The 16,013-nt window shown below is 40.0% G+C and overlaps 1 protein-coding gene across 8 annotated transcripts in view; it reads left to right on the top strand.

Annotated features, from left to right (window-relative positions):
* The window catches only part of ppfia4 (PTPRF interacting protein alpha 4), a 699,006-nt gene that overhangs the window by 664,875 nt on the left and 18,118 nt on the right, over positions 1–16,013 (top strand). For 5 of the 8 annotated variants that reach the window (XM_043716866.1, XM_043716865.1, XM_043716869.1 and 2 more), the window contains 5 exons: positions 543–569; positions 5,567–5,742; positions 8,976–9,073; positions 11,552–11,727; positions 11,834–11,902. In XM_043716866.1, coding sequence (XP_043572801.1) covers positions 543–569; positions 5,567–5,742; positions 8,976–9,073; positions 11,552–11,727; positions 11,834–11,902 — 546 coding nt within the window. The remainder of the gene's footprint in view (positions 1–542; positions 570–5,566; positions 5,743–8,975; positions 9,074–11,551; positions 11,728–11,833; positions 11,903–16,013) is intronic. The other 3 variants (XM_043716872.1, XM_043716871.1, XM_043716868.1) reach the window with 1 other exon arrangement.

Raw genomic sequence — 16,013 nt, 5'->3', positions numbered from 1 at the left:
GTATATTACCCAGTACTTTATTAAACAACTTTGACAATCAATTTACACAAGGTTCCCTGTATTGCCCTCATTAACCTCCAAGGAGTTCCCTTCCTTATTGCCATGGTTTATAAGATAACCAATATCTCTGCCCCATTGCCTAACTGAGGGTGAAACCCTTACTTTTCTAGAGATTGGTTTGACTGCAAATCATTTATTAATATTTAGCCAAGCATGTTTACCTTGGTGAGGTCCAGTCTCTGTCTGATTTTATTTTTGATTGCAAGAGATTTTAAGGTAATGGAAAATTAACAATTTTTGTTCTACAGTTTAACCTGCTGATGCTCACTATGTTCAAACTGGAATTTCCATACAGAGTCTGATTTGCCTGAATTATTGAGGCGTACTGTATGGACCTAACTTGTATTGTATTTTGCCAAATATATTGATGAGGTGAAGTAATGTTCTAGCCCAGCAATTTAGGCATATTGAATGATCTAATCAGAGTGTTCTTTCATTTCTTCTTTTCTATCAATGCTTGTACTAACTTGCTAACCTGTTAGGAGAATGAGGAAGGCAGTTGGGCTCAGGTGAGTATAGAAACATTCAAATATGTTTGAATCGACAGATGATTACAGTGTGTGTTTCGTAATTCCTTCTAAGATGACTGTCATTGATGGCACCCATCTAGCCTCCACACTAAGGAACTTACTCTTCAAATCTCTTCTTCATTCTGACTTTTCTCCCCAACTGCAAGATCCCACTTAATGTCTACTTTATTGAAAATAATTGTACAATTGCACCATGTAAAATTTGCTCTGAAAAGAGCACTTGATACCTTCAAAGAGTTTCCCAGGTCAGCCTTTAAGTTTTGATTAGCCTATTGTACCCATTGCCAAGCAGAATTACTGGATTAAATGAAAGTCATTCTGTATGGTAGAGGATGGGAATATGGATGGTTTCTTCCTGCTGACTGGTCAGTCATTTATGTTGATACATACTAACATTCTTATTGCTGATTGGTCAGCTATGCAAAATGGATGGTAAGGGATTTCTTGAGTAAGAGTAACCTGTTGTGACTGATGAGTAGGCCACTGTCTTGGGGATTGCCCTGGTGTTAGTGGGTGGTGTGCCTGACACATGTCACATGTAAGTGTATGATAGACAAGACTAGGCTTGGAACATTAGATGGGATGCTTATTAAGTTGAAATTTTTGATGATAGATGACTTGTCCCATTCACTGTATTTGAAACAGGTTTGTTGTTCCTTGAGTCTAGTGCATAGGCTACCACCTATTCTCCTCATTGCACCTTGCTCTTCTCCCAGTTCTCCTGACTTCAGAATCACATGTTTTGCTGTAAATTGCTGCTTTATTGTGAGGTGGATTTGGAGGGTTCAGTGGAGCTTCTTCAAAGACTTGAGTCAGACCTTTATGCCCTTTGATTCAAGTATGTATTGTAGTCAATGTGAGTGGAACCAGTATATGAGAGAATTTTGAATCTTGTGTTCATGAAGAAGATGCATTTGAGCATGTAACAGTTGAACATGTGAAGCTAATCAATTGAGTTTGAACTGCTGGCTTACTATGGCAAAATCCTCATTGTGGATGCTTGTTGCTGCTGAAGTAGATTTTTCTGATAAGAGTATTGGAAATTGATTAGTAGGTGGAAGGATCACGGAAAGATTGGTAGTTCAGGTATAAGCAGGAAGAGTGCTAACTGCTCTTACTACAGCAGACTTTACATAGTATAACCATAAAACCATCTCATTCAATGTAGTCACTCTCAGAATGGCAGAATTATTACAGCGGGTAAGAAGCCATTCAGCCCATCCTGTCTGTGCTGACTCTCCACATAAGTATCTTCCTTATGCCATAATTTTCCTGTCTACTTCCTTTAACTTTGCACATTGCTGCTTTTTCAAATAATCATTTAATTCCCCTGTAAATACCTGGATTGAACCTTCCACGGTCACACTCTCAAACATATCATAACCACTCACTACATGAAAAGGTTTTTCCTTGTAGCTTTCTTGATTTTACTAATTACTTCAGTGATAGCCATGATGTGGTGATGCCAGTGTTGGACTGGGGGTAACTGCACCTGACGAAGGAGCAGCACTCCGAAAGTTTGTGATTTTGAATAAACCCCCAGTATAATCTGGTGTTGTGTATCTTCTAACTTAATTACTTCAAACCTCTGCCCTTTTGTTCCTGATACTTTCACAAGTGGGACTGTTTTCTCCCTATTTACACTGTCCAAGCCTCTTGTTATTTTGAATGTCTGAGTCAAATCTCCTCTCAGCCTTTCTTTTTCTCCTGGGAGAATTTATAATTTCCAAACTTTTCTAATCCATCTTCAAATCTGAAATTCCTCAGACCTGGAACCAATCTCATAAATTTCTACACGCTTTCTAATGTCTTCACATCCTTCCCCAAGCACAGCACCAAGAATTAGATGCACTATTCCAACTGAGGTCTGTCAAATGTCTTATTCCAGCATAATTTCCTAAATCTTGTAATCTACACCCCTATTAATCAATTCTAGGATATTGTATGTTTTATTAACTGCAGTCTTCACCTGTCCATTAATGACTTATGGATATAATCACTGAAGTTGCTCTGCACCCCCTTCAGAGTTGTACCCTTTAATTTATACTGTCTCCCCATGTTCTTCCTACAAAATATGTTACCTCATACTTCTCCACAGTGAACGACATCTGCCATCCAACTGTCCACACCACCAAATGCCCATGTCCTTCTGAATGAAAATAGAACACTGTGGATGCTGGAAATTTGAGACAAAAGCCAAAAATGCAGGAGAGACTAACAGGTCTGATAGCATCTGTGAAGTGAGAAACAGAGTTAACCTTTCATGTTCAAATTGATGATTCTTCAGTGAAGAAGAAGATTCATAGTAAAGCTGCTACTTTAACTCTGTTTCTTTCTTCAGAGCTGCTACCAGACCTGCTGAGTTTCTATAACATTTTCTCTTTTATGTCCTTTTGAACTTCTACACTGCCTTATCTCAGCTTACAATGCTTGCAAGTTTTGTATTATCCTAAAAGGTTGACATCGTGTCCTGTGCACAGTGGCCTAGATCGCTGATGTATATCAGAAAAAGTAAGGAAGCGACTTAATAGCTACCTTTTCAATAGCACCTTGTTGTCACTGCCCTAAATTAATTCCCAAGACCCTGTGTCTTAATACAGAATGGTAAAACATGGCAACAGGCCATTCGGCCCACCATGTCTGTGCTGACCATGACATCATTCTAAACTAATCCCATCTACCTGCACATGGTCTGTATCCCTCTATTCTTTGCCTATCCATGTGGCTGTCTAAATGCCAATAATATATAAAAACAACAAGGAATCTTTGGTGGAAACTCCAGTTTTTTTTCAGTTTCATAGAGAAATTATTACCATTGATACACAGGAGCTGCTCTCTGAAATCACTTGAACATTTATACTTGTTTCTGCAGGCAAGTTATTTTGTGGAGTTAACAAAGATTAAATATTGCACCAAAAGTGTGTAATTGAATATCTTGGGGGTGGGATTTTGGGACTTTACCCCTAAACATGGGCAGCTTAGGGTTGGGTGGAAGCTTGACATGTTAAAAATTGAAGTCCAGTGTCCACCTTGAATGTTAGTTAAGATAGGACTGTGCAACCAATACACTGTCAGCAGGAGATTTTAAAATTATAATGAGGTTATGGAATCTATCATCATTTTAAATGAAACCATTGTCACAGGTTTTCAGGGCCCAAAAAGTCCAGAAGCTGAAAAAGAAGGCAGAGGTTGCTGGATCCAGAAGTTAAGTACAGGTCTTCTTACCTGTTGGATCAAGGTTACTTGATTCACCAACACACCCGTGGTCAAGTCCACTGATGCTTCTGATCTCATCCATGAGGCCTTTGATCCTTCTGATCTCCCCCCATCCTGGTCAAGGTTCCCAATGATCACTTGTTCCTGCCATTCTGATCTTACAAGCTCCGGATTCCTATCTTCCACTGAGGCCTACCACCTCTCTTTTATCCGGTGCTGAAAGATCTATCTGCCAGGCAACTACTGAATTTGACCAGCTGCATCTTGGAAACTGAGGGGATAAACTGGCACTGCGATATTTTCGCTAAATTCAGCATGCCCTGCAGAAAATCTGTCCTTTCCAAGTTTCCTGACCTCAGACAGTCTGTGTGCACTCACTCCAAGTTAATAGCTAGTGCTTAGATAGAAGATGGGCACTTGAATAGTTGTAACTTAGCTGGTATCCATGGAGACAATTCTTCAGAGAGCTGTGAGAGGATTCTGGTTACAAAGCGTATGTTATGCATTGTCTTCCTACCCTTATTAATGGAAATGTGAAACAGTGTGCTGCAGTGGCATCTGTGATCAATGATTTTGTTTGCCATGTAATACCTCTATGTGTACTGAGGCAAGAGTACCATCTAACTGCTGCAGAATAATCTTAGCTGCAGCTTCAGGGCTTCAAATAGTTGACCCGTTCACATTAATAAAAGGCTGCTTTAAACTCTGAGGGGAGATTCAGAAGGATGAGAACAGCTGTCACTGTCTGGCTTTAAATCTGAATTTGCAGCCTCGCAGTCAGCCTCACATCCTGACCGCCTGATGGTCATTTTTCTTTTCTGACATCTGCCCAAAAGGATAAAAGCCAATAGCAGTTGCTCCACACGAGTTATTGCTGTCAGTGCTGCAAATGTTTCCATTTTACCAGACGTTTTGCACTGATGGTTTCACTAACTTTATCAATCGACACCCATTTATTTCCTCAAAAAAATGTTGAGCTATCTCCAGTGCTTTGCTCCCAAAATGGTCTAGAACATTGTTGTATTGTTTAAAAACTCTTTCTGCCTGTGGCCTTAAAACCACTGCTCTTTATAGAGGTAGGGAAGATGATCTAAATATGTTCTCTTAGCATCTTTCCCTGTATTGACAGGAACTTAACATGTCTGCATTAGCAAGAGTGAACTGTTACTTTTTTATAAATTTCTCCCCAAAAAGACTTCTTTTTTAATTCATTCACAGGATGTGGCATTGCTGGCTATGCCAGCATTTATTGCCCAATCCTAATTGCCCAGTGGACAGTTAAGAGTAATTATGTTGCTGTGGGTGTGGAGTCACATGTAGCCTAGACCATATAAGGATGACGCTTTCCTTCCCTAAAGGAATTTGTGAACCAGATTAGTTTTTCTGATAATCAACAATGGTCATCATTAGATTCTTAATTCCATTATCTGCCACAACAGGATTCAAATCCAGGTCTGCAGTACATTACCTGGATCTCTGGATTAATAGTCTAGTAATAAATCAATAAGGCCATCACCTACTCCATTGCAATGCATGACCATTCTATAGAATATGAGAAATCTGGAGACTGGTAAACATTTCCAAAACCTGCATAAAAATAGATATTTGAACAAGAATAATACCTAATCTGTTTATCACTTCCACCAGTTTATGAATATGAATTCCAGTATGTAAGTGATCAAGGGAAGTCAGCCCCTGACCTAAGAAGGCAAGCTGAGTGTGTTCCTGTCCCCAATTACTCTATCTGTCCTTCTCACCAGACTTTGGCTTATGGAGACATGAACCACGAGTGGATTGGTAATGAATGGCTTCCCAGCCTTGGGTTACCCCAGTATCGCAGCTACTTCATGGAATGCCTGGTGGATGCACGAATGCTTGACCACCTCACCAAGAAAGACCTGCGGATGCATCTGAAAATGGTTGACAGCTTTCATCGGTGAGCTCTTGCATTATTGGAGGCTGAGTGCTGTTATGGACCAGGCCAGAGCCCTCAAAACATGTCAAGAAGATAGCCCAGACCCTAACTTTGCTAGTTATTTTAAGCAGGTGTAGAGTAGATATTCCAGGAGAGAATCAGCTGGTCAAAGCACCTGGAGTGTCGGAGGCTAGGGGAGACCTTAAAGAAGTTTATAAAATCATGAGGGTCATGGATAGGATCAATAGGCAAAGTCATTTCCCTGGGGTGGGGTTTGCAGTCCAGAACTAGAGGCATAAGTTTAAGGTGAGAGGAGAAAGATATATAAGGGACAACCTTTTCATGCAGAGGCTGGTGCATGTATGGAATGAGCTGCCAGAGGAAGTGGTGGGGGCTGGTACAATTGCAGCATTTAAAACACACCTGGATGGGTATATGAATAGGAAGGGTTTAGAGGGATATGGGGCAAGTGCAGGCAAATGGGACTAGATTTGGTTAGGATATCTGGTCGGCATGGATGAGTTGGACTGAAGAGTCTGTTTCTGTTCTGTACTTTTCTATGTCTCTGTAAATCAATTTATTTACAAGTTTACTGAATAAAACATTAACAACAGAGAACAGAATAACTTAACCTCTCTGAAAATCTAACAGATTATCCCAATTTAACCATGCTGTTCCAATACTTGCAACAATCCCCATAAACACCCCATGGCACAAAAGGTAAAATCAAACACAGGTTCTTACAGGAGAGAAGTCAGAGAGAGAGAGTACCAGCCTGGACCTACTTCTGGGTCTGGCAGCTTTCCCATTACTGCTTTAAAAAAAACAAACCAGAGAAAAGCTGAGCTGGGAGAACTGGCCACTCCCCTTTCATTGCACAAGTTTTTTTAAACTTGAAAGCCTTTTTTCCTGCAGCAGTATCTGTTAGCTCTTATCAAATTGGCACTAAAACCCTTCAACCTCCAGACTTTTCGGAATCTGTGTCATTTACAACCTCTCTGAAAGAAAACACAAGGACTGTAGAGCCTTGTTAAAGGAGCAGCTTCATGGCAGTGAAAATGCATTTGCGAGAAGGAAACATTTTGTCAAGTTAACCGGCAAAACTATAATCACTCAGCGTGTTAAAATGTACAAATGCAAAGAGATTTTAGAAAAAGTATTATTTGTTTTTTCAAAATCTATATCAGTTGCCCTCTTCTGAATAATCATATATAGATATTTCCTCTCCAATCAATCCAACTTATAGTTTTCTACTCCAGTGCTACAGTATGACAGGTACCAGCTTGCAATCAGTAAGTGCTCAGGCTGATATGGAGCCTGCAGATCTGAATTGTAATCCAGGTTCTGTATTGTTCTAGAGCTTTCCATGCATCAGTTAATTACAATTTCACTTTAAGTGAAAAGAGAATGAAAAGACTCTCGTGAAAATTGGTACGGAAATTGTTTCTTTTTAATTATTTTGTAGCTATGATGAAAATCCCTCTGAGGTTTGGTGATTATGAACTCATTCCTGTACATGCCCTGAATTACAGTTGGGGTGGCACAATGGCTCAGTGGTTAGCATGCTGCCTTACAATGCTAGGGACCTGGGTTTGATATCACCCTCAGGCAACTGTGTGTGGAGTTTACACATTCTCCCTATGTCTGTGTGTTCTCCCACAGTCTAAGGATGTGGAGGTTAGGTGGATTGACCATGCCAGAGTATCTGTGTAGGCTAGGTGGATTAGCCAAGGGAAATGCAAGGTTACAGGGATTGGGTAGGAAGTTGGGTCTGTGTGGTGGCTCTTCAGAGGGTCAGCGTGGACTTGTTGAGCTGAATAGCCTGCTTCCACTCTATAGGGGTTCTATGATTCTGCAATCGATTTTACAGTCAGCAGGGTGAAGTTAAATATGATTAGATTAGATTCCCTACAGTGTGGAAACAGTGTTCAGGCCCGAAGGGTAACCCACCCAGACCCATTTCCCTCTGACTAATGCACCTAACACTATGGGCAGTTTAGCGTGGCCAATTAACCTGCACGTCTTTGGATTGTGGAAGGAAACCAGAGCACCCAGAGGAAACCAACGCAGACAGGGAGAGAATGTGCAAACTCCACACAGACAGTTGCCCGAGGCTGGAATCGAACCTGGGTCCCTGGTGCTGTGAGGCAACAGTGCTAACCACTGAGCCACCGTGCCACGCACGATCTAGATTGTGAACAAACAAATGATCCAGTAGCCTCTGTAATCTGGTGTTGGATGACACAGTCAATACTAACATAGAAAACATCTTGGTATCAATCCGACATATTTATTAATTAGCAAAGTCCATCTAGGGCAGAGTGGAAAATACTGGAATTTTGAGGCATGTTGTTGCCTGGCTTACAGTTCCTTTATTAAATTTACCCTCCCTTTACAAGTGCTTCGGCACAATTGTCAAGCAATCATTATTACATTTTATAAATTGAGAAAAAAAAATTTCACTTTTAGCTTCTGTTTTCTAATCCATTTCAATTTAAATGATTTTGTTTCTGATTAATATCAGTTCCCTGATCCACCCTGTTCAGAGTGTAACACACAGTAACAGCAGGTTGCCAGAGCTTGGAATTTAATTTGCCTTTTGTATCACTGCATTTGCAAAATGTATCCTGCCCTTACATCAGCATTATGGCTAAACAGACTATATTCAGTCTAATGTTGGCAGTTCATTATATAAATAGTCAGGGGTATGTTTGAATTTCACAAAAAGCAGGTTTTTAAAAAAAAAATTGAAATGTGCATTTTGATGGAAAAAGCCAGCATTTTCCAGTATGAAAGAACTTGCATATATAAGGCATGACCTCAGACTGTTTTGCAGCAATTTATAGTCAAAGAAGACATTTAAAATGTAGTTATTGTTGTGTTGAAATGAGGCATGCAAAATGCGCACAATAAGATCTCTTTTAACAACAATAAGATTAGTTACAAAGTAATTGATTTTAATGGTATTTGAGAACTCAGTACTAGTCAGAGTAACAGGAGAACTCAGCTGTTCTTTACTCTGCATCTGAAAGAGCAAATGGGCTTAATTTTAACACCTCGTTCAACAGACATAATCTTGAACAGGACAATACTGTGTTCAAGTATTGACCCAGACTGCATGGTCAAGCAGGCCTTGAACCCACAACCTTCTCGCTCAAAGGTGAAAATGCTACTCTTGAGCCAAGGATAATACATGATGAAAACTCCAGGGACTTTTCATAAGTTACACTGAATAACGTCTGTCTTGATTCCAGTACTTGTTTACATTACGGCATCATGTGTTTGAAGAGATTGAACTACGACAGGAAGGATCTAGAGCGGAGGCGAGAAGAAAGCCAGCTTGAAATTAAAGGTTGGTTTGAAAGAAATGTTGCTGTTAGTTTCTTGATTAAAAGACAAAATTGAACTTTAAATCCTAGCAACTAAAATGTCAGTTTTATCTTTAGTTTTTACGTAGATGTGAGTAGTTGTGTAATTCTGGGTTCCTTCCTTCGCCATTCTACATTATGACCAGGCCATTGATATTGTACATGGCGATTGATATTGTTCCTCCTGCAAAGTACTCAGGATGCTGTCAGTGCTTGGTCAGTAGCTCTTACACGTAAAACCCCAGTGAGTCTAACAATTTTCCTGTTTTACCTTTGAGAAAGAGCTGCTCAGGACAGGACCCTAACTCCATTACTCTGGCTGGGGGAGTGATTTCAGACTTGCTTTGGCCTACATGAGAATCTCACTGAAGTGAATCAGTTTGGAGCATAGTGTCACTTTATTCTTTTCTCACTCCCCTTCCACCCCTGATAGTGTTTAAAAGCCAGCGACATTGATTTTAATGGGTTTCTAATATGGAGACATTTCCCTTCAAGTTGAAACTGTTTAACTGCTATGAAGAAAGTTGAACCACAATTAATTGTTAGTTGGTCAAAATATTTTATTAATGATTAAGTTTTTATCAATTTTAAGTTCACTTGATGGGGCCCAGCATTACGTTTACAGTAATTAAAGTGTGTATTTGTAGCTGTCACAAAGTGCGATGTGATAAATGATGTCATATACACACTATCACTGAATGTAGGGATAATATATATGACAGTTGAAATTTGATCTCTGAAATCACAATATTGCATCGTCGAACTGTAATTGATGCTCATTTGGCCAGACAGCTAGTTTGTGCTGCCAACAGCATGGGTTCAGTTCCCATTCTGGCTGAGGTTACTATGAATTAGAATTAGAATCCCTACAATGTGGATACGGGCCCTTCGACCCAACAAGTCCACACCAACCCTTCAAACAGTATGCCACCCAAACCCATTCCCCATTACTCTACATTTACCCCTGACTAATTGACCTAACCTACACATCCCTGAACATCATGGGCAATTTAGCATGACCAAGTCAGCTAACCTGCACATTTTTGGATTGTGGGAAGAAACCAGAGCAGCCGGAGGAAACCCACACAGACGCAGGGAGAATGTGCAAACTCAGCACAGTTGCCCAAGGCTGGAATTGAACCCAGTTCCCTGGGGTTGTGACGCAGCAGTGCTTACCACTGAACTACCGTGAGAAGGAATTTCCTTCTCAACCTCTCCCCTCGTTTAAGGTGAGGTGCTCCTCAGGTTAAAACACCACCAGTCATCTTTCTTTTTAATGAGTGAGCAGCCCAATGGTCCAGTAGACTATGGTGAGTCTGTTTTTTTAATTGTTGCTACAATCAGTAAAATTCCATCACTTGTGCAGCAGATCCCCTGAAAGTCAAGTACTTTGGGTGGAATATAGTAAATCTATGGAACTCAGGATATGAGTGGATAGGATTATCATGAATGGTCTGGTAATCTCTTAACTAAGGTTAACTCTGTTAATCACAGAGTTAACCTTAGTTAAGGTTTACAGATTAACAGAGGATTGAGAGTATGCCAACACTCCTTTCTTCTTATGGAGCAGTGCTTTCTTCATAACGTGGCACTAAGTAAAAACATTCGCTTTAGTAAAAGATCCAATATTTTTGTAGCATTAATGACCATGAATTTTAATCAGCTGTTTGGTATTGGTCAGTGAGTTCAGTAGCATGTACACTGTTAGAAAATATTAGTAGGTTGAGCAAAGTGATTATTTGTAGTGTTAGTCACCTTAGCTGCTTTTGAGATCAATATGAAACCACAGCTTTCATAGAGGGTAAATGTTTTACAAAAAGAAGCTAGTCTTTTTCTTATCTCACATAGTAACCTGCAATTTAGTGAGGATTTTTGTTGCTTTGGAACCTGAACCATCTAAGCCTTTGTTAGCTGAGATGTAAGTTATTGCTGTAAGGTGAACTGTTAGATAGAAATACCCACAGCAAGCTTTGATGATTACTCAGAATGCTGACTCACCCACCATAAGTGGAAAATTAAACTTTTCTAGCTATGCATGAAGATTTGAAATGATGAGTCTCAATGGGAAGGAAAATGGTTTATTAAAAAAACAAATCTTAAGAGCAGACATTTTATTGAAATATATGTGAAGAAGATTTGTGCTGTCTCTGAGCTCCTATTTACTGATTCAGTAATGCATAAGCTTAACCTATTACATAACTAAAGCCTATTTATACAATCCCAACGTAATTTGAGATGTTAGTATTCTGAACCATTCTCCTCATCTGGCTTTTACGGTTCTCTCCCTGAACCATAGCTTCTAAAGAATGTGTTGAGTTTGTGAATCATTAAGAACTGCCACTGTTATTGCCGACAGTTCTGGCATGCTGAATAAACAGAAGAAGCCTGGAATTTTCTAGAATTGAAATAATTCTACAGTCTGACATTTTTTGACTGTGATATAATGTTTGATTCGTGCCTAGATGTGTTGGTGTGGACTAACGACCAAGTCATTCACTGGGTGCAGTCTATTGGACTACGGGAGTATGCCAACAACATTGTCGAAAGTGGGGTGCATGGTGCCTTGATCGCACTGGATGAAAATTTTGATTACAACAGTCTAGCTTTATTGTTACAAATACCCACACAAAATACACAAGTAAGCTCCATAATCAATGTCTTTGTTTCTGCCGTGAGTTTGATTTCTAAATAATTAGAAAACTGCTAAAGTTAAAAATAGATCTTAACTATGATTTCTTTTACAGGCAAGACAGGTCTTGGAGCGTGAATTCAACAACCTGTTGGCCTTAGGAACTGAGCGGAAGTTGGATGATGTAAGTATTGGGCATCCATTGATACTTCTATTGAGGAAAATGTAGGGAACATCCTGACCATGTTTAGTTGTTTTAAGTGCTTGCTGTGCATATGCCAGAGGCTGGATTTAGGGAATGAAATCCTTTTCAAATCAGAATGGCTGGGGCTGAACACGATGTTACATAATCTTCCTTATCTCCTTCAACAACTTTGTAACATTTGATACGGTCAACTGTTCCATCTTCTTCTGTTGACAAATGTTTCTTAGCACTGTTCTTGATTTATTCCCCTGACTAGCATTTCTTCTTCAATGACTTATCCATTCCCCTGTCACCCGCTGTTCTGAAACCATTCTGATTTACTCCCAGCAGAACCCCTGAGCCACCATTCCAAGCTACATCTCCCTCAAAGCTATTGACTCAGACTGAGCACAGTTCTATAATCCCATCACCCAAGCAATCTAGTAGCTCCTTTACAACATCACTCACTGACATCTTTGTCAACTCTCAAACTGCAACCTACATCGATTGAACCTATCAAATTTCATCCCTCTGTAACATTTCACAATGGCTAATGACTGTGCTTTCCATCATACTGAATCAATTTGAATAAAAGGGATGAATTTAAATAGAGATACGAAATATTTAAAAACTAGGAGCAAGTTGATTCTACTTTAGCGAGGTGGTGAAACCACCATTGGCCGAATGGCCTGTTTTTGAGCTATAATATTCTGTTGCTCCTCTGCATGTTCTGATGTCTTCTTACCTTTGAGTTTGACCTACTTTACTTAGCATCCTTCTCCAGCACATATCTTCCACTTGTCTCTGACACTGACCCTCTGTGCTTCAAATTATTATACCCTTCCCTGAGAAACCCTCTTGCTTATTGTCTTTCTTCTCATCCTGAAGGGTATTTTAAAAAGCTATATCTTCATCCATACTATTGATCGCTTGTCCCATGTTTTGTTGCTGGTCCTGTCATTCACTTCTGATAAAATCTTTTGTTTGGGTCTAGTGTGTGGTCAGAAATTGCAAGCTGTGAGAACGCGGTTAGAAATGAAGATAGTGAATAGCTATAGGATCGTCCCATGAGTTCTGTGTTCGATGCTGCCAAAGGATTGTGGTGAGGTTTTCAATAAGGTCAATTAAAGTTGTTCAAGACTGACTGAACAGCAGTTCAGCAGTCACTTTTAGTCAACAAAAGAGAGTCAGAGAAGGTGACTGCATGTTGGTTGAAGGTAGTCAAAGCAGAACGTTGAGCATCTTATTAAAGAAATTGGCATCTCAACTTTTGTCATCTTTGAACGTAAAAGTGTTACTAATCCCTCACCACACCATCACTTAATTCGGCGGACTGGGATTGTCTCACCTTTATTCAGACTTTACTATATTACTTACCTGATGCCTTTGTAATTTATAATGGTGGCAGTGATGATACCATAGTCAGTGGACCAACTTTTGCTTTTAAACATAGAACAATACTGCACAGGAAGAAGCTCTTCGGACCACTAAGCACATGTTGACCATGATGCCATTCTAAACTAATTCTATTTGCCTGTAAATCATCTGTATCCCTCTGTTCCCTTCCTGATCCTGTGTATTTCCAAATACCTCTTAAACATTGCTATCGTATCTCCTTCTACTACTTCCCCTGGCAATGTGTTCCAGGTATCTATGATTGTCTGTGTTTAAAAAAAAAATCTGCCTCACACATCTCCTTTAAATTTTCCATCTCCTCATGTTAAACCTTCTCCTCATAGCTGTGCCCCCTTGTATTTGACATTTCCACCCTGGGAAAAAGATTCTGACTATCCGCCCTATCCATGCCTGTCATAATTTTATACACTTCTATCATATCAGCCCTCAGCCTCTGACACTAGCGAAAAAAATGTAAGTTTGTCCAACATCTCCTTATAGCCAATACACTTCAATCCAGGCAGCTTTACGGTATGACTCTTTTACACCCTCTCTAAAGCTTTGTATAAACTTCACATAGTGCAATGACCAGAACTGCACATAACACTCCAAATATGGCCTAAATAAAGTTTGATGGAATCTGACTTACCTACTTAGATATTCAATGCCTCAATTGATGATGGCAAGCATGCCGTATGCCTTCTTTTCCACCTTACTTGTGTTGCCGCATTCAGGGAGCTATGGACTTGCACTCCAAGATGCCTCTGTATATCAGTGCTCTGAAGAGACTTGCCTTTCTCTTTTATTAGTTCATGGGATGAGGGAATCACTGGCTAGGCCAACATTTATTGCCCACCCCTAATTGCTGAGAGGTGGGAAGGCACTGTGTCAATCACAGGAATGTACATTAGGTGCAGATAAGATTTTCACCCTTCATTCAGTTTGGGATCCAGCAGCTCAATGGGCAGGACTGAGACTGGAAGTAGTCCCTAGATTCCAGAAGGGCTTATGCCCGAAACGTCGATTCTCCTGCTCCTCGGATGCTGCCTGGCCTGCTGTGTTTTTCCAGCACATTTTTCAACTCTGGTCTCCAGTATCTGCAGTCCTCACTTTCTCCTAGATTCCAGTTCCAGAATCTAGGATCTGAAACATGAGGCTGCAGCAATTATTTGAGAAACATGAGGCTTTTGCAGTGTGGGTAGGTAAGGCCCACACAAGAGGGGATGTGATCCTGATGGAGAGGTTATTATGGGAAAGAGCGCCCATGGGTGGCAGACATTTGGCAGTTGTGCCCAATGTGGAAAGGAGACCTCGAGGTTGAAGCTGATCCCAGTTTCCTCCTGAGGTCTTGTCCACTCTAATTAAATAGTGATAAGCCTGCATGAGGTGGAAGGGCAAGGAGAAAGCCATCCATGGGTTTTTACAGGCGCTTCCACTTGAAACCTGTCCGTGGGGAACTACAGTCTCTGAGGAATATGCAAAGTAAATGCAGACGTTGGAGATGATGTGATAGCTGGGATGGAAAGTTTGAGGGCTGGCCTTTTCAGGAGAGAAGTTGTTTGAAAGAATGGGTGACAGAACCTGAGGAGATGGAACTTGTAGCAATATCATTCAATACAGTGCTGTGGCTAGCTAGTTAGTAAGAGAGCAAGCACTGGGCTTTGTGCACATGATGAGCTTGGAGGAGACATGGGAGAAGATGTGAGAAAAAGTGAAGTGTGAAGCATGGCTGAGGCAACCATTCCTTGTTTGAAGTCCATATTCATTATCAAGTGAAAAAGGAAGAAGCAGTAGGTTTGGGAGTGAGAAAGGAAGAAGCAATGGAGGAATAGGAATGAAGGACAGAAGAAGACTAAGAAACGAAAAGCCTGATGGACATCATGGGTTTTGGAACAGAGTGGCAGCTGAAATATGGACACAATAAATGCTGTTAAAGATTGTATGTCCTAGTCAGAAATGAAAGTCAAGGAGAATGCAACATGAAAGAATCCAAATTTCATGAAATTCTCCAGAATGTGTATATTGTTCTGGCTTCCTAAAAAAAGTGTCTGGAATTTCAGCAATCTGTATTGGTATTGAAGCCTACAAACCACAACATAAACAGTTTAGGTAGAAGCAAAAACAGAAATTGCTGGAAAAACTAAACTGGTCTGGCAGCATATGTGGAGAGAAATCAGAGTTAACATTTCAGGACAAGTGACCCTTCCTCAGATCACTTGACCTAAAGCGTTAATTCTGATTTCTGCCCATAGATGCTGTCACACCTGCTGAGCTTTTCCAGAAATTTATTTTTTGTTTCTGAATTACAGCATCTGCAGTTTTTTTGGTTTTTAGTTCAGATAGAAGCTTTGTTTAAGATCACAGATTAAGCCCACTTTTTTTTATAACTATATTTTTATTGAAACAAGATTTTGATTTTTTTACAAAATTATAAAATTACTACGAATAGTATAACAATCTTATAATATAACAATTACAAAAAACAAACTACTACTCTACTCCACAAACAGTTTAAAAGAAAAGAAGTTTTAAAATCTACCCATACTACAATAAATAATTAAACAAAATCAACTAACTTAAATTGAATTAACTTACAACACTCAGCGCAACCCCACCAAAGCTCCCATCACGGGAAGCATCAGTTGGCGTACCTGTATTTATTAGGGATTCTTTCTCTCAGGGCTCCCAGCTCACCAGACACAGCCCTTGCAGCTAC

Source organism: Chiloscyllium plagiosum, chromosome 26 (genome assembly GCF_004010195.1).
Source record: "Chiloscyllium plagiosum isolate BGI_BamShark_2017 chromosome 26, ASM401019v2, whole genome shotgun sequence".
In the NCBI taxonomy this organism is placed as follows: Eukaryota; Metazoa; Chordata; class Chondrichthyes; order Orectolobiformes; family Hemiscylliidae; genus Chiloscyllium; species Chiloscyllium plagiosum.
Note: the sequence above shows the minus strand (reverse complement) of the source record. Positions and strands in the feature narration are given on the sequence as shown.